General features: G+C 36.1%; 1 protein-coding gene across 1 annotated transcript in view; it reads right to left on the bottom strand.

The window, feature by feature from the left end:
• Positions 1 to 18,340, bottom strand: part of SRFBP1 (serum response factor binding protein 1) — a 55,694-nt gene extending 37,354 nt beyond the window's left edge. Inside the window, exons 1-3 of the mRNA XM_033111216.1 lie at positions 18,224 to 18,340; positions 8,148 to 8,236; positions 7,022 to 7,094 (exon numbers count right to left, since the gene is read on the bottom strand). Coding sequence (XP_032967107.1) covers positions 7,022 to 7,094; positions 8,148 to 8,236; positions 18,224 to 18,313 — 252 coding nt within the window. The 5' untranslated portion in view covers positions 18,314 to 18,340. The remainder of the gene's footprint in view (positions 1 to 7,021; positions 7,095 to 8,147; positions 8,237 to 18,223) is intronic.
• Between the last annotated feature and the right edge of the window lie 47 nt (positions 18,341 to 18,387).

Here is an 18,387-nt window from a genome sequence, read left to right as displayed (position 1 = left end):
CCTTTCTTACTTCCTACCCCTAAATCCTGTTTAAACACTCATTAGCTTCTGAAGTAGGCTTATTTGAACTGAAGTAATTCCAAAAGCAGTTTTTTATTTTAAAATTAGGTGGATATAATGTCTGTTAATGGTAACAGCATTTTCATCACGTTTGCCAAGAAAGACCCCTAACTTTCCCTTTATTTTCAAATAGAAGTAGGTTTAAAAACAGGGATGGATACCACTTTTATTTGTCACAACTACTCTCATTTAAAAGATAAAAACATTTTAAGACCACTGTAGATTTGATATAACATCTTTATATCAACACAGCTTACACTGAAAATTATGACCCCTACACATAAAAAATGCAGCACTGCTAACAGTTTCAGGAACGTGACCTACTCAAAAAGCTCGCTTACTGCTGCAGAAACCACATGCCAGGAAGCAAACTGGAATTCCAGCGTGATGATCTGTTTCTACATACTGCTATATGTGTGAGGAGAGCAGTATATGCTATAATTATCTTTTAAAATTCCACTATGACTTCCTGTTTATCATTTCACATGTCACAAGTTGAATACAGAAGGATATTAAATCAGGGCAATAAAAGTCGTCTCTTTCAAAAAATTAAATTATAAGTTAAATGGCCTTAGAGAACTGGCCAAGGTTGACTGTGAAATGAAAAGCCTACCCATTCTTTTATTTTGGACACTTAACATTAAAGCCAAACTTAACATCAAAAAACAAAAACAAGTCTTGGCTTGCAGACTCTTCTTAGTAACAGTTCAGTAAGATTCTACTTATCTAGTGAGATTCAGAGTAATCTCAATATTCTACACACGCCAATTTTATCTGAAAACTCACTCAGTCAGCCCAGCCAGGCAGCCCCCAGTATGTAGCTGACATTACTAGGTGTTGGGGACAAAGAATTGAGTAAAACAACCTATTTTCCTAAGACGGTCTAGCTAAGTAGGAATGGCATGAAAGCAGACTCATCCAACACGATGGTAGAATTATATAAAGGTAAAGGGAATATACAGAAGATGTGGTAAATGATTAATTCTCCAAGGGTCAGAGTGGTGGTGTCAGGGAAAGTGTCCTAGAACAAGAATTAGAATTAGATATTAAAGTAAGGAGTAAGTTTTTATTTGTGCTACGTGTAAAACTCCGGATGAAAGGCAAGGAGGCATAAAATAGATTGGTATGTCTGGGGTTCAATATAGGTGGAACAGTAAGTATGGGATAGGTAGATGTTATTTATAGGTGGAGAAGAAAGGTAGCTAGTGTACAGATCACAAAGGCCTTGTATGTCATGCAGGAGAGAATCCTGATCAGATCTGCATTTTAGGAAGGTTCTAGTGTAGAATGTGATTCGAAGTGGGGTGAGACCGGAGGCAGAAAGTTTATTATTTCTCCAAGGGAAAAATAATAAGCTGAACCAAGAAATGGTAAAATATCTAGGAGATAAAAATAATAGGTCTTGGTGAAGGGCAAGATTTGGGAATATAAAGTAGCTAATATAAAGAAGGGAATTCAAAAGGATTCCTAGATTTCTGGCTTAGGAAATTAGATGAATGATAATATTAAAACCAAAATCAGGAACAGAAGAACATTAGAATGGGGGTGGCAAGGTATGAAATGTTAGGATCTATATTCAGATACTAACATCTTTGGGGATATTTGCTCACATCTTCCCTTCTCTACCTTACAATACGTCACCCCGTACCCTCTTACCCCAACATCACAACTGCCTAGAACAGTGATGGACATTAACCCAAGACAGGCCGAGAACTTGGGCCAGTGTGGGTTCTTCCCCTGAACAGAAAGCATGAGGATTCTGGAGCTGAGGATGACACTGTAAGGGCGCCCTGGCCATAACTATGGAATGAAAGCTGTCTGGAGAGTCAGAGAGAACGGAAGTGAGAGGAAGCTGCAGAGTGGGCAGGATGGGAGGAAGATGAGGAAAGGCAGAGATGAAGCAAAAATGGAGGGAAAAGGGGCAGGAAAGAAACACATAAACAAACTACAGGAGTTTCTGAGAGCTCTCCAGCACCTGATTCTAATTCCTGGTGAGGTTAAAATGCAGTGTTTGCCCTTAGGCTTCATAAGAAACCCCACAATCTTAATAACTCTTTTTAACTAAGATCAGTGATCATGTAAAATATTGAGTTTCAGGTGCAGCTGAAAGCACCTAAGTGGAGCTGAATATTAACAGTGAAGATCTTACAGGAAAGATTTGCATCAGAGAGAGATTATGAAGTGTCCCAAATAGTGACAGTAGTTAAACTTGCAAGTAGCCATGTTAGAGAGTGTAAAGTGGGAAAGAAAGAACTTATGGGGAACACCAGCATATAAGGGTCAGAGTCAATCTTATTCAAGGAAACGGATGAAGAGGCAGGTAGAAAACTGAGTGGGTTGCTCAGGAAATAGGAAGTGAGGAGAAGTTGAGACCAACGTGGCTATACTATTAAAGATGCTCTTCTCATAAAAGGGGGAAAGGAAGAAACTGGGAGATAGTTAAAGGATAATGACGGGTGCTAAGGGAGAGTTTGAAGCTATAAGTAAAATTAGGCATGAGTAATAAAGAAGAAAAAAGAAAGGGACACAGCACATTAAGAGGGATTGGCCCTGAATAGAAAAAGTTTGAAGAAAGCAACTTTTCCTCTGGGACCAATAAGAACAAACTATCAGTCTGGGGCTTACTTTGTGAAGAAACACAAACCTATAAAACATTTTAGAAAGTTTTACTTTTTGTGAAATGTATTTTTTTTAAATACCAAAATATATCTGTCTCTTTACGATGACAAGGGAGATTATCATATCTTAAAAAAAAATTATCATCATGATAAAACGTTAGCTGTTTAATGGGTAAACATCTAGAAACACCCTATCAAAGATATAAAATAAATTGCTGATTTAGTAAATTATTTAAGTGGTGTAAGTGTTATCATAATGATATATAAAGACATGTCAACCATTGCTTTATAATTAAAAGATAAATTCCAATTAGACTATTTCAAAACAAAAATACTATTTCAAAAATACTAAAAAGCCTACTCTTGTTCATGATTGAAAGAGTAAGGTAGCAAAGGTGGTAAGCTCCAAACTAATTGAGATAAAAGAATAGGACATGGGAGCAAGACATGACTTTATAAAACTCAATCACTTCATTTTATGGATGAAAAACTAAAGCCAACAGAGGTCAAAGTTCATAATCTTAATTATACCTCAATTCTAAGACTTAGAATTCAGTTTTGTGGTTTTCAATTCATACTCATTCCACTTTGTTTTTCTTTTGGCCTACGGGCACCAGTGTTAGATGGAAATACTATTTTGTATGTTCTAACAAAAAGGTAGGCAGACACATCCAAAAGATGTTGGATGTATCTAGTACACAGTGTTCCAACTGCTCTGAGGGCTGCTGCAAACAATTAACCCAGTTTATAATTATAGTCACAAAGCTGTAAATTTTGAACGGTCAAGAACTAAAACAGCTTTATTCAATTTTCAAAAGATTAGCAGCTATTCTCTTACTATCTTTGTGGATTAACAATATCCTTCACTCTTTCACAAAATTCCCAAAGCACGTTTATGACTAATTGCTATATAAACTTTCTCTCATTTTCACATTCAACTAAACTCTAATGCTTCAGAAATACGTTAGAGATTAATTATTGCAAATTATTGTAAAAATTAAATAGCAACACACACTAAGATTTCAAAACTCTTAGAATATAAAAATGCAGTAGTCTCTCTCTCACACACCTTCAGGATGCACATATAATAAATTTCTGCTTTCTATAATATTTCGCTGTACAATGAGTATTAAGGTTTTCTAATCCATGTTGCTTCAAAATTCTTTAAAGTCTCCACCTGAATACGTATCTACTTTATAAGTGATACATCTCCATTTATATATAAAAACATTAAATAAATAAAAAAATAATGCAGTTAGGTAAACAGATATTCCCATCTTATTTTCTCTACATTTAATTTTATAATCTATAATTTAGTGATTTCTAAAAAAATTTTAAAGACTGACACTAAACAGTGTTTAACTTTTCAGTATTATAATGCTTCTATGAATATTTTCATCTGTCCTGAGACAATAAATATAAAACACAATATAGTGCCTGGCAAATAGTAAATACTCAGTTAAAGCCAGTTATATTACCTTTATTATTGAGGAAGGAATTTTTCTATATTTAAATTAGTTTCACTGCATGCCTTAATTTTACTATCTGCTTCTCTAGCTAAATAACTTAGGGATCTGTAAAAAGTTAATAGAAGAAAAAGTAGAGAACCATATGACTTCACTCATATGTGGGATATAAAACTGAAAGCAACAAACGAACAAAATAAACAAACAACTCACAGACACAGACAACAGTTTAGTGGTTACCAGAGGATAAGGGGGAGGAGGGTGGTAGAAGAGGGTAAAGAGGTCAAATATATGGTGATGGAAGGAGAACTGACTGAGTGGTGAGCACACAATGTGATATATAGATGTTACAGAATTATGTACTTGAAACCTATATAATTTTACTAACCAATGTGACCACAATAAGTTTAATAAATTAAAAAAACAGTTCATAAGCTACTTCAATTTCCAAAGAAAAAGGAACTGTTTCAGAAGCCAGAATTTATACTAGTATCAAAGTTAAAAGCAGGAATACTATTGGAAAAGGCAGCAAAGACTTGGTATTCCTGCAGTATAGTCTATAAAATTGGAACCTATGATTTTATAGTATCATAAAGATCAGGGCTTTTTTTTTTTTCTTGGCCAGAAAAGACATACTCCCATTTCTAAAAATATCTCAGGTTTTCATCTTGAGGAAGTCATCTTGCAACAAAATACCCTATTATCATAGAAAACAAGTATAGGACAGTATGTCATGAACAAGGCTATAAAAATGTAGTGGTATATGAGCCAAGGAAAAAATTCATCTGGAAAAATGAATAAGTAGAGGTTTTTCTTCAAATTTAATTGAGACTGTGAATTTTCTGTTTTGTGACTATTTCTTTGATACTCCCATGTACATGATAAACACTTTTTAAAGAAGTAACAAACGAACTTTCTTAAAAAAAAAATGCTCTATATATTTGCTTATTTTAGAAAAGTAGACCAATTTTGTAAAAGAATCATAAATGATGAAAATTGACATTTAAAAAAAGCAAATGCATAGTGTTATTTTTTCCTGGTTTTTGTATTTAAATTTAATCCAGCTTTTAAATAGCACTGTAAAAAAGATGAATTCAGAGCATCCATTTGATGACCGTAACCACTGCCATGAATTCAAGAAATACACACACTATTAATTTTATGAATTAGAGGACTACGTAGGCTATGGATTTTAGCTTTCTGTGATGCAACAATTCCATAGTGGTTTTATATAATCACAAGAAAAAAGCAGAAAGGAAAAAGAAACAAGAAAACTACGGTCATGAAATAGTAATCTTGTAAACCTATGAACTTTATCACTGATTTCTTATTTCTGATGAGGTTTTAAGAATAACAGAGGACAAGTTTCACACAGATCAAACAGGACAACTTTATGATTAACTAAACTAAATCCATTACTGAGAGTTATAGAAGGGAAGTATTCTAAAGATTAATGACTTTTATCTTCTAACTCTTCACACACTGCATATAGGCTTATTATATATAACGCATCCTTTCCATGGTAAAATAAAATCAGCAATTATATAATAGCTCAAAGCCTCTGAATAATTTAAGACTACAAAAATGACTATTCAGAAGAAATTACAGGGAAAAATATAGGTAAGGAATGCAATAATTTAGTAAGGACCTTGGTTAAGAAAAAGTGAGAGAGAAAGGGATATAATATACATTAACTTCCTAGCTTAGTGTTATCCTCAAAACAAAAATCTCTAAGAATTTTATTTCTCATAAGAATTTCATGGGGAAAAATGGTATATGAAAAAGCCTAAATGATACGTAATCCAAAGTGATACAAGTGATAATGAGGAGGCAAACATAGAGTATTTTGACTGAATGACTGGGGAAAAAAGAGGATTAAAGAAGATATATCAAATAGATTTCATGAATTTTGCAGTCCTGTGAAAATAAAACAAATAAAAACAACCCCACAAAAAACAATAAAATAAAATTACCTTATACCAAAGAAGAATCATGTCCTGTTTCTATTCAAATTAATTGATAACTTTGACATATAAAACACTACCATCCCTTTAAAAAGAAAAAAATGGCGAGGAGCTTTCTTTGATAATCAAATTCAATTAAAATATGTTTAGAGGATTCTCTTGTTCTTTTACCTATCTCAAAACTTGGAAGTTATACCAAAATGTAATAGTCAAACATACATGCAAAATGACCCTGCAATTAAGATAATTGCTGGTACCAAATGTTGTTTTTAAGTTCTGCAATATAACAGTCTCCCAGACATTTAATAGTATGTCATTTGGTAAATGAAAGTTTCCACAAAGTAAGAGCAGCGAGAAGACCTAAAAATTATACTAGTGAAGAGTCTGGCTGAAAGAAACAAAAATACAGATCATTTTGGTCCAATACTAATTTTATTTCGAGTTACTACAGAGCTGAATAAAATGCTGACACCACCACACAAAAATTTATTGAGTTGGCAATACGCAAAGCATGATGTCAGCCACCAATATCCCCATCTACATTACCAAATAGCATGAACACTTTAATTCTCAAATTTAACTTAGATTTCATGCCTAAAGTTACAGTAAAAATAAAAACGTTAGGCATGAGGTATTATGAAACATAGATGAGTTTAGTTTGGCATAGTTTTGACTCAAATTAGTCTAATACTTTACCAAATTCAATAATTAAAAAAAAAAAACAAATGCAAGCTTAAACATATTACAATTTTCTAAATGTACTAGAGTCTTCACCAAACAGACCATAAAACAAGTCGTAGTCAACGTGCAATATCCAAATAAGTTAACACCAAACGTACACAAAATACAGATTTACATGAGACACAGAAACACACACACACACACATATATATACACCCACACTAGTCCTCACCTTCATGGCATGGATTTCTTCCAGCAATCGTTGTGCCCGTCTCTGGTTTTTTAACAGTGCATCTTCGGTACCCCTGCAAAAAATACATTATAACACGTAGCCAGGAAAAGCGTTTATTATAAACTTATAATAATAGTCTCTTCATTTCTTTTAGAAAAGCATGATAAATCTCTAAATAACAAACTGTCATCCTACATTATCCTCCCCCTAACCAACACATACCCTAATTTCATCAACAAACCCAAGGTTTTGGCAAAAATAAGCACTGTCCTGGCATATTAATGACTATTACCACTGATAGACAGCTTCTTTCTAATTCCTTAATGGGAAGGCCAGATAATATTTTTAATCAATCACTTAATAGCTCATTGTATTTAATGTAATGTAAGTTCTATAAGCTACAATTAAAGGATGGATATAGTTTTATTAAATAAAAATTTGTTCTCTGGAATTAAAGGAATACATAAAGATGTTAATGTCTGATTAAATCAGAGATGAAGGTCACCTTCCACAACATTAATGAAAGAAAGCACAAGAAATTAATCAGAACAAAACACATTTGAAGACTTTGGAAGTATTCATGCTTTAAGTATAAAAAATATAATAACATACTTTTTCTCTACTACTTGTGACACTGAAAATACAAAATACTATTTTTTCAAAAATTTAGATGGAACAGAAGGTTTTGATAAACACTTCCACAAGGTACTGAAGATTTCAAGTTAATGAGCAATTCAAGGAATAAAGTGATAGGAAATCTTTATAATTGATTCAAAGTATTACGAGATTTGCTAAACTGCATCAACATCTTAAAATAACTTCTAATAATATGAAACACATACATAACCCCAAAGGACTTTCATTCTGAAAAGGCCGAAAAGAGAGTTTTGAAAAAACAGCAGAATTCATCAAGTATCTTAAGCGAATATGGTCCAAACCATGTAAGGACAAGCTGACACAGCACATTTTAACTCACTCAGATCCTTTCTAAATATAAAACAAAGTACTGTATGAGTAAGATATTTAATTATTCCTCTGGGTCCCACCCTCAAACTATGTAAATATTGAATAAAAACAACTTTTGACATTTTATTAGTCATAGGATCACTACTTTACATGACTTAACTTTTTTGACTTCAGTCTGCCAACACTCCTGACAAGTTTTCGGATAACCAAAACTCGGATTCTCTTCACTTCTTTTCTCATCTTCACAACCTTTGAGGAATAAAGCCAAAATTAGAAAGGGTATTAATTCAAGAAAAATTAATACTCCGATTCTTCATATTATGAATTAAGTCTACCAGTTTAACCAAATTTTTGTTTATATTCATAGTTTGATGAAATCAAACTTCCTTTATAAACAATGAAGGACTAAATCAACGTTCTAACACTAACACACACACACACACACACACACACACACACACACACTTTAAATCATCCCATTACAGAACAACGCTGAACTCTGAACAGAAAAAAAACAAAAAACATTACTGTCCAAGAGATGGAAACATTCTGCTGAAGAACTACGTGCTCTAATAGTACTTAGTATAACGGGATGCTATCGTTTTGAGTGTATGTTTTGTCTATCATTGTTATGAGCCATCATACATCTTATAATTCCTTCTATAATTTTTTTCTTCCCCTCCTCCACTTTAGGAACTACATAAAATTCAGTGCAGATATAATCTTTCTTGTGAAACCTTCCATGATTTCTTCAGTTAGAGATAACCATTCCATCCTTGGTTCGCCATATACTCCACAGGCAGCATCTATGTCACTGTATTGTCACTGACTGCTCACGTGACAGTCTTTTTCTATAGTTTTTGAGCTCCTAGAGGACAAGGGGCTTGCAATATTCACAGTGTTTTCTATGCCTTGCAAGAGTGCCTGGCACACACAATCCCTCCAATTCTTCTTGCCAAAACAATATAATTATCATTCTATTTCTTTAAAGCTCTTGCATCTGGCTGGCTATAACACCTTTGCTTACTTTTCATTAATATCATTCACCCCTTTCTATATACTGGAAACCAACTTACAGTTTCTCTCCACCCTACGTTTTGCTATCATTCTGGGTGACGAGACGTCCACTTAAATAACTCATCCAATATTACATCTCACTTGTTGATTTCCTCTTTTCTAATGACCTAAATTAATCCTTCTCTGTCCCCCACTTCCATGGTCACACTGTGGTCCCTGCCATCACTCATAACTATTCTGTTTCTAAAACCATAAATTCAAATCCTCCACACTGAGCACCATTTCTATCAGCTGGCTTGTTCCACTCCACCCACCACCATCGTTTTTAACTTCACCGGGATCAGTAATTCACTGAGCCCTGTCCTTTCAAACAGTTCAGTTAGTCCTTTCTTTTAATTTTTCTCCTTTTAGCCAGTTTAGGTCAATACCTTAAGCTCACCTATCCCTCTAGTTAACAATCCCTGTAGTTAATCGAGGATGAAAACAACATTCTGGGCTCTTTATCACAGCACTCCAATACAATCCCTTTTATTTTTATTTTTTGTCAACTCACTATACAATGACTATTTTAAACCCGTTGGCTTTCCTAAAACATCTGACCTTCCTCTTCATCTTTCCTTCACTTTCACGGAGAACATAAACATCAGATGGGTACGGTCATTTTTCTACTACGTTAAATACAAATGTACTTGTATCACCCACCCTCTTCTATTCATAAAGTTACAATATAAGAAATAACTCCACATATATGTGAGGTTTCCCTTTTAACTATGTTTTGGATCCCATCCTTTCTGGCACCCTAAAACCCTAACTATAGACTACCCTTCACTCTAGCATTGCCAATCCCTTAAATGGATGTTTCCCACTGATGTATCATGCCTGAGTCACTTTCGTTAAAGATAAGACAAAATACCCTCACCACAAAGTTCACTAGGAACACCCTCTCTTCCGCTGCCTCCGAGCCAAGCTCTTAGAGATGTTCTAACTCACTATCTCCATTTCTGCATGCCACATAATTCCCGTTTGTGAAATTACAGTCTGTGGTGTCCAGGGCACCAGTGATTTCTAAAAGTCGCTGAATTTAACAGGAATTTTTCAGATTTCATTTTACTTGAAATCTCACAGAATTCGACACTGTTGACCACTGTTGACACTGTTCCTCCTCTTGAAACACTTCTCCCTTGGTTTCCATGACATATGACAGAATCCTCTCCTGGTTTTCCTTCTTCCTCTCTAGCCACTCCATCTTGGTATTTGAAGGCTCATCCCCCTCTAATCGGTCATAAAGTGTTCAGAGTTCAGAGGCACTCCTAGGGCAGCTCCTCTTTTCACAATGCACTCGTTAGCCCTAAGGGACCTTATGTGTGTTATGTTGTTTTAGTTTGCCACCTAAACAAAGATGGCTCAAAAACTGTCACCTTCAGCTGAGATCTCCCTTTTAGCTCCAGACCTAACACCTCACATTTGAGTCCATGTTCTTCATCCCCAGCTGGATTCCTTTTTTGGTGTTTCATGCTTCCAGGAATGGAATAATCCTTTCCGTTATGAAGCTAGGACTCATTATAGGTAGCGCTAGTGTCTAAATCCCTCAAAATAAATATATCACTAAGTCCTGTGAATTATATCTCCTAGTTATTGCTCATATTGTACCACTTTTTTTTTCTTCCTATCTTGACCTGCTAGCTCTCCTGGTTGCGTTACTGGTAATGGGTTTCTCTACATCCACTCTTGCCCCTCTCCAATTTACCCATAACTCAGAGAGAATACATTTTTAACCACAGACTTCATGTCACACCTGTATTTAAGTCTCTTCAATGGTTTCCAATTGCTCTTTCAGTCCTTCTTCCCCCTTAGTGTACTCATGTCTACCACCAAATCTTTACTCCTGCTGTTTCCTGGGAGGAATGCTCTTTCACCCGCCCCATGTTAGCTTCTTACCATCTTATCTGGTTTTGGTTCAATTGTCATTTCTCAGTAAAATCTTTTTTTGGCCTCCCTGAGAGTCAAAATTCCCGAATATAAGTGCTTCTAGAACTTATCATGACCATTATTTTAACATTCTGCTTTTAATCTGATTATGTTTAATGTGTCTTTCTCCTAGTAAGTTGTAAACTCAGTGAAGGTCAAGTATCTTGTTTTACTCAACACTGCATCTTAACACCTAAAATAGTGAATGGCATACAGTTAATTGTTCAATACTTGCTAAATAAAAGACCAGAAAGATGGCAATACTCACTTATTCATTCACTGATTCAAATGTATTATACAGTAACAGAATGAAGAATAATCAGGTTTCTTTCCCACTAGATATGTTAATCTCTTTGGAATTTATTTCAAAGTTAGATCTATTTAGGACAAAAAAAATCATGCTTGCATAAATGAAAAGCCATTTAGACTAGGTTTAAGTGAAAAAAAGAATTGCGGTATTTCATAAGCAGCATAATAGGGGTTTACGGTATGTTTTCCTGAAAGTTAAGTAATTCATAAAATAAACTAAAAGTGATAAATTATGCATTAAAATATATTAACAAACGTTGTACACTGCAGGTTATGAGACTATATACTGTTTGGTAACTACTTTTAACCAAACTTAACTAATAAGCAGTGGGCAGAGTTGGTCCTCGGTTACATTCCAATCATGGGAAAGCTAGACTCCAATTTTAAAATTCCAATTTAAGAAGTACTATGTTTGTCATTACTGCATAAGGGAATCTAAAAGCAAAGGGAATGCTTCATGTACTTAGTTTTATGCTAATGCCAAAAAATGCATTTCTAGGTTATTACCTTTCTCAGCATTTGTGTACAGGCAGTAGGAAAATTTGGTGAGTTTAATATATTTTAAAAAGTAAGTATATTTACTTTATGTAAAAATGGAATTACACTTTTATTTCTTTTCGCTTCTCACTCCAAGCACTTAGTTTTCTCCAAGTATGTAAATTTATTTCTGCAAAGCTGATGAACAGCTACCAACAGCATTTTAGTTAGGACTTAATGGGCTGCCAATTCATTTGCCACTCAGTAATTATGAAGCTGTTTGACAGACATCCCAGAAGTCAACAAATTGGCTGAAAACAACCAATATCACCAGAAGGCCAATGTACTACTTAAAGGCAATAAGCTTTGGTGAATTCTCCAACCAATCGTAAATAGATCTATCAATGTTAGAAATGTAATAAGGGTATGATATAGTTTGGGAGGGAGAGAAGGAAAGAACTGTGAGCAAGGCGAAAACAGAGACATAATAATGGAAAGGAAATGTGCTGACAGAAGAAACAAAGTGAAAGAAAAGTGGAAAGAAAGAATTTGAAGACAAAAATTGAAGGACAAATCAGAAGGTATGATCACCAAGACTGACAAGCATAAACTGAGTGCTTCCAAGCAGCAAAAGAATGCATTTAATATAATCTCTAAGAGCAGAAGAAAAAGAGTAAAGACGCGTGTGCATGCGTGTACACACACAACATACACGTGCTAACAGCAAGGTGTCATCTAGAATCCAGACATACAGATGCCCCCCTGGTACAGTCTGAATACAGTAATGTAACCTGGATCACCTCTTGCGTAGACAGTACAAACTATGATCATAAATAAACTGGAAAGCTATTATACTTCCTTGGGAAACGACCATTTGTGCATATGGGGAAGAGACAACATAAACAGGAAAGGGAACCAAAAAGAGTGAAAGCTAACAGTGTCCAACTCAAGAAGATCCCAAAGGAGGGTTGCCCAGACTCAGAGACTTGAGAAACCCAAAGTGTACTGGAATAACTCAATTACAGGGAGAGATGCGTCATAGCCCAACACTGACTCACGCAACTAAAACCCTTTCTGTGGTTCTACATTCCAAGGAGCCGATGTCAATCAGTAGACAGGGAAAAAAAGTGTGCTTTACAATGTGAACATCGCTGTCTACATTAGATAAATTTCTTAATAAACTACCTTTCTCCTTAATATGTCACTTATAAGCTTATGGTTAATGTGAATTTGCTTTTGAGAGAATAAGCTACACTTTTGGGATGATAATGATAGCAAGTTTCTGATCTTCAAAGCTGAGAGCAAACTTTGGTCCACAAAGTAAATGCAGTTTGAATTGACTTTATTTTTTTTCAATTAAACATTCTTATTGAAAGTTTAAAGTAGGTGCATTTAAATTATGATACTCCCACTTAAAAATAATTTATTTTCCAATTACAATTGACATACAATATTGTCAGTTTCAGGTGTACAAAACAGTGATTAGACATTTATACACCTTATGAAGTGATCAACCCGATGTCTGGTACCCATGTGACACCAAACACAGTTATTACAATATTATTGATTATATTTCCTATACTGTACTTTATATCCTGGTGACTATTTTTATAACTGGCGATTTAAATGGAGATTAAGGGGATGGGTGAACTGACTCTTAATTGGCTGTCTGCTAGCCAGTCAACTAGCCAGCCTCTTTTACTAATGTACTGACTTTGTCATTCATTTGAATTAACCCATCGTTAGTAGAAAACAACTCCAAGAGCTAGCTAGTATTGTTGTAGGGGAATGTGCAGTGCTAATAAAAATCTAAGTATAACTGTGTTTCTTAGAATACATTAAGACTTGTGGTTATTCATTACTCATCTATCAGACTGGCAAATACAAAAAACTGTGACAACACATTCTGCTGGTGAGGCTGAGGAAACAGGCACTCTCATACATTGCTAGTAGGAATGCAAATTGGTATACTCCTTCTAGAGGAAACTGGCAATACCTAACAAAATCCTGCTTCTAGGAATCTATTTGGAAGACACATCCCCAACAGCAAAAGTCTATGCACAAAACTATTCATTGCAACATTCTTATAAAATGTTGAATAAGAGAGAATATATTGTCTAAAGTATACACAATGTATTATTTTTAATCAATGCAGGAGATCTACATGTATTATCATGGATAAGCCCTGAAAATATTTGATAAAAGAAACTTTTAGAGTGATATGCATAGTATGATACTGCATTTATACAGTACAATATCACACATGCAAAATTTAAAAATATACAACACAATACTATACACTGGATATTAGCAAGGCTATATATCTTATATATATGTTACTAAAATTATGAAAAATTTGGGTGAGAAAAACAACTTCCTAAAAGAGTAATAACTACTTCTAAGGAAGAAAATAAAGTGGGTGGAATTAAGTTTATAATATGGCAAAATACTGATATCTGCAAAATATAGGAAGTAGATTACAAGGCCATTTGTTAGATCATTTTCCATACGTTTGAATTTTTTTATAGCTAACAAAATTAATTACGGTTTTATATGGAGGACTTCTAATTTGGCCATTTGGATAATTTATTGTTCAATTATTTTTATGTCTGATGAGCAACAATTTAACAATTCTAGAGTGCTTGGTGTTTATCTACAACTTAATCATTACTGAGAATATGCTGCCACCTAGCAAACCTTCCCAGAATCGTTTAACAGCCAAAGAGAAAATGGTTCTCTTAGTATAGATGGACCCTGATTTACTATTTCAGTAACAATTATTAAAAAAATAATACACTCTATTATGAAATAGGAGCTTTGCAACTTTAAAAGCACATAGGTTTTGACATTCTTATCTTTTACAACATCTGGAGGCAAATCATTTCATTCTCGCTTTAATTTCTACCTTTACTATCATAGAAAATAGAAAGCAACTTTCTAATGGGTTTGTTGGTAATCTGCTATCAAGAATAATAAAACGTCAGTTTTATATAAAAGCCCTCGGCCCTCCTATGGAATTAAAGGACCTGATCAGATTGTTTCATCTCCTAATCCTGATTTTACAAATCACTACTGCCTAAAAAAACAGATGGCTCCAGCAAACTCTGCTCTAGTTCTGCAAATTCATTACTCACTAAAAAACAACAGCACTGTTGTTTTCAATTGTGCATCCTTTCTCTATTTCTAGTGGAAGGGAGAAAAAAGTCTATATTTACAACATTTTCCCTCCTCATTTAACTATTAAGTGACTTAAGGTGAGCCTTCCATACTTTCATCTGTCCAACAAGTATTTACTTATTACTACCCGTAGACAAAGTCCTATGCTAGAGGTTAGGGAAGTTGCTATAATAAGTCAGTTAAATAATTCTCTCCACATAAAGTACTGGTGAAGATAAAGCATGCATTAAATAATCATAAGATGAAGTAAATAGTATAGGTTTTTTTTTTTTCAAAGGTACAATTTTACATTACTTCAGGAGAATTAACAATTTAAGGACCTAGAGCCAGGAAGTGTTCTCTAAATGTCAGCCTTTACCCTTGAAAATTTGTGAAAAGAATGGAATTATTACGGGTAGAAGACGACACTGAAAGTTAGCATAAGAGGTGGCTCTATAAATAGGCTTTGATGTTCACAAAAGACATTTTGGGTAATTAAATATACTCTATTAGATGAACACATAACTTTACAAAAGAAAAAAATTAAAAATTACAAAACAAGGATTCCAATCTAATAAATCACAGATATGAGTACCGATATCCCAAAGATAATACTACCAGAGATTTACAAACGGTTGGGAATCTGATCAAACCTATGGATTCTTTTCATCCCAGAGACAGACATACAAACATGAAATTACAGGCAGGTTATAGGATCCCTGAAATACATTCCTGGATCTCACTTAAGAAGAGCTAATTTAAGTTATTAAGGATAATAAAAATGATGCCTCAAATTACTCATTCAAAAGATTTGTACTGAGGATATGATCGTGAACAAAAACGTAGTCAGGTGGAGGGAATAAGAAATCTCTCACATTCACATTCACAAACTAAACAACTATTACAAGTGCTTTTTAAAAGAAGTGGTGCTAGAAGAGCTTATATAAGGGGTAAATGAAAGTCAAGAATGGTTTCCCTGAGAAAGTGACAAGTAAAGCAGAAATATGATATGAATAACGAGAGGAAAAGGAGTCTCAGGTAAAAGGAAAAGCATAGCAAAGAGTGTGTAGAGTGCTATGCTGGATAGTGGAGGAAGGCCAGTGTCGTGCAAGTACAGAGACGCAGGTCGTGGGGGACAGAGGGGAGTGGCATAACCGGAGGTAAACAGAGTGGCCTTGTTTAGCTGATGGCTAACCGGAAACCACCGATGGCCAACTAGTCACAGCTGACGACCATCTATACCCGAGCCAGCACCTTTCCTCCTGAGGCCAAGAGCCTGGAAACTGCTCTCTGGGACTGTCGCCACACTGTCATTACTCTCAGAGTAATTTCAAATTGATCAGGAAGCTCACTAGTATTTCCAGTGAATTCCCAAGGACATCACTCTGATTAAAGTCTTTTATACTTCCTAGGTGTCATGCGGGAGACCCTGCTCGCTGCGCCATGTGTCGTGCGGGGGATCCTGCCGACTACGCCATGTGTCACGCGGGGCAGCCTGCGGGGTCTCTGCTCCCACTCCCCACATAAGAACGGAGGACATGGTGAGGCCAAAAAGGAACACCCACGGAGCCACAGGTAGGGGAGTCACACCACTATACTCTCACTGGCGGCTGGGTTGGAAACAAGAAACAGGAGCCACACAATTCTCAACCCTCACTGCTCCACTTGCAGACTCAGCCACCATCTCCTTGCTAGCCCCCCTTTTTTGCTAGCCCAGCCACGGCAGTTATATTCATGGCTAGTGGCTCACTGGTTACAGCTGACGGCCAACTAGCCACAGCTGATGGCCACAGAATCACAGTTGATGGCCATTTACTACCTGAGCCAGCACCTTTCTTTGTGAGGCCGAGAGCCTGGAAACTGCTTTTTGGGGCTCTGTCCCCACACTAGGTAATCTAATGGAAAAAAGCCCACCAAATGTTTTCTGGAACTAACACAAGCTTAACATACATTTACGAATATAATATATGCTAAACACCTTCAGAGTCTTCCTCTTCAATAAACCCTGTACTCCGCTGCCAAGTGAAATCCAGCCTTACTAACCTGGCATTTCGGGAGTAGTATATTTCAGTTTTATCTCCTACTTCATCCCACAAGTTATCATTAATGAAGTGTTATCTGGCCCTATACCATCTAAGGGGTTTCCTACTACCACTCCTTCCCTGCTTATACTAATCCCTCTGCTGGAATGCCTTCTTCCCTTTTGCTGAATCACTGACTGCAATTCCTGCATAAGATCCTTAAATACCAACAACAAACATCACTTACTTCACTTTGCCTTCTTTGGAAACTTTTCTGCACTACTTGTTTTTCTGGGTATTATTCTGTACCATAGATGGGTGCTGCTTACGTTTTCCTACCTGAGTTTCAGTTGCCTGAAAATAGGAAGCATGTCTTACACAACTGTATATAATGCGAACAGTGCCTTGCTTATAGCAGACACTTACATATTCACTGAATAAAGAGGATAAAGAACTTCCTCTGCTGTAGCTGTCCGGTCCTCATGCGATCCTTGCTTTTCTAGCTTACTCTTAGTCTTCACGTGACTTATGACTCCCTTGAATAGAAGGAGAAACTGGAAAGGGGATAGTGGGAGAAAGAGTAGCCTGGGACATTAGCACGTTTTGGTGGCGGTGATGAGAGCAAATGTTTGATGAGACTGGATTTAAAAGAACAACAGAAGGGAAATTGGGGACAGCAACTATAAAAACAGCTCTTGAAGTTTTGCTATAAATGAAAGCAAAGAAATGGGACAGTAGGTGGAAGAAGAAACAAGGTTCTGCGCGTCCATCATCATGAACGATACGTACGATCTCATTCGAGATCAGTAATTTCTTAGGAGAAACTACAGTTCTCAATCCCTTCCCGATATTTTCGGCTGCCAATAAAAGACAGGTAACCTGTACTAAGAGTTTATTGTCAGACACTGCAAACACCTGACATATTCCAATTCATTTCTCACAACCAGTGAGGAAGGTACCATATACTACCACGAAGTTTCGTTTTACAGACGAGGGCATTCAATATAGACATTAAATGAACTCCCTAAAGTCCCACAGAGAAAAATTCATCGGGCCTGAAGGCCAGAGACACGGCTCTTGTTTCAGTCACCTAGAAACCGTGAAGGGGTGTCACCGCTGCCATGCTCCAGGTTCCGGAAAACCAGGCGAGGCCCACCAAAAAAGCTGCCGCAGCCGCACACCCTATCCCTGCCCCGGGCCAGATCACGGGCCCTTCAGCAAGACGCAGTAGAGCCCAACTGAACGACCTCAAAGTCAGCCCCACAGGTTCTCAGACCTCGCTGCTCACCTCGTTATTGAGGTTCAAAGTCCCTGGTTGAGCCATGGTAGGTCTAGGAAGAGGGTCTGCAGCGGCCGGCACGCGAACTGTGTCTGCCATATTGCGGCTGCGTTGCCACACCCCTAAACGGTGGCCTCTTCAGCCCAAAATTCTTCCGTCGTTTCCTCGAGCCA

The sequence above is a fragment of the Rhinolophus ferrumequinum genome, chromosome 7 (genome assembly GCF_004115265.2).
Source record: "Rhinolophus ferrumequinum isolate MPI-CBG mRhiFer1 chromosome 7, mRhiFer1_v1.p, whole genome shotgun sequence".
NCBI classification, from domain to species: domain Eukaryota; kingdom Metazoa; phylum Chordata; class Mammalia; order Chiroptera; family Rhinolophidae; genus Rhinolophus; species Rhinolophus ferrumequinum.
This window is presented reverse-complemented; position numbering and strand designations above follow the sequence as displayed.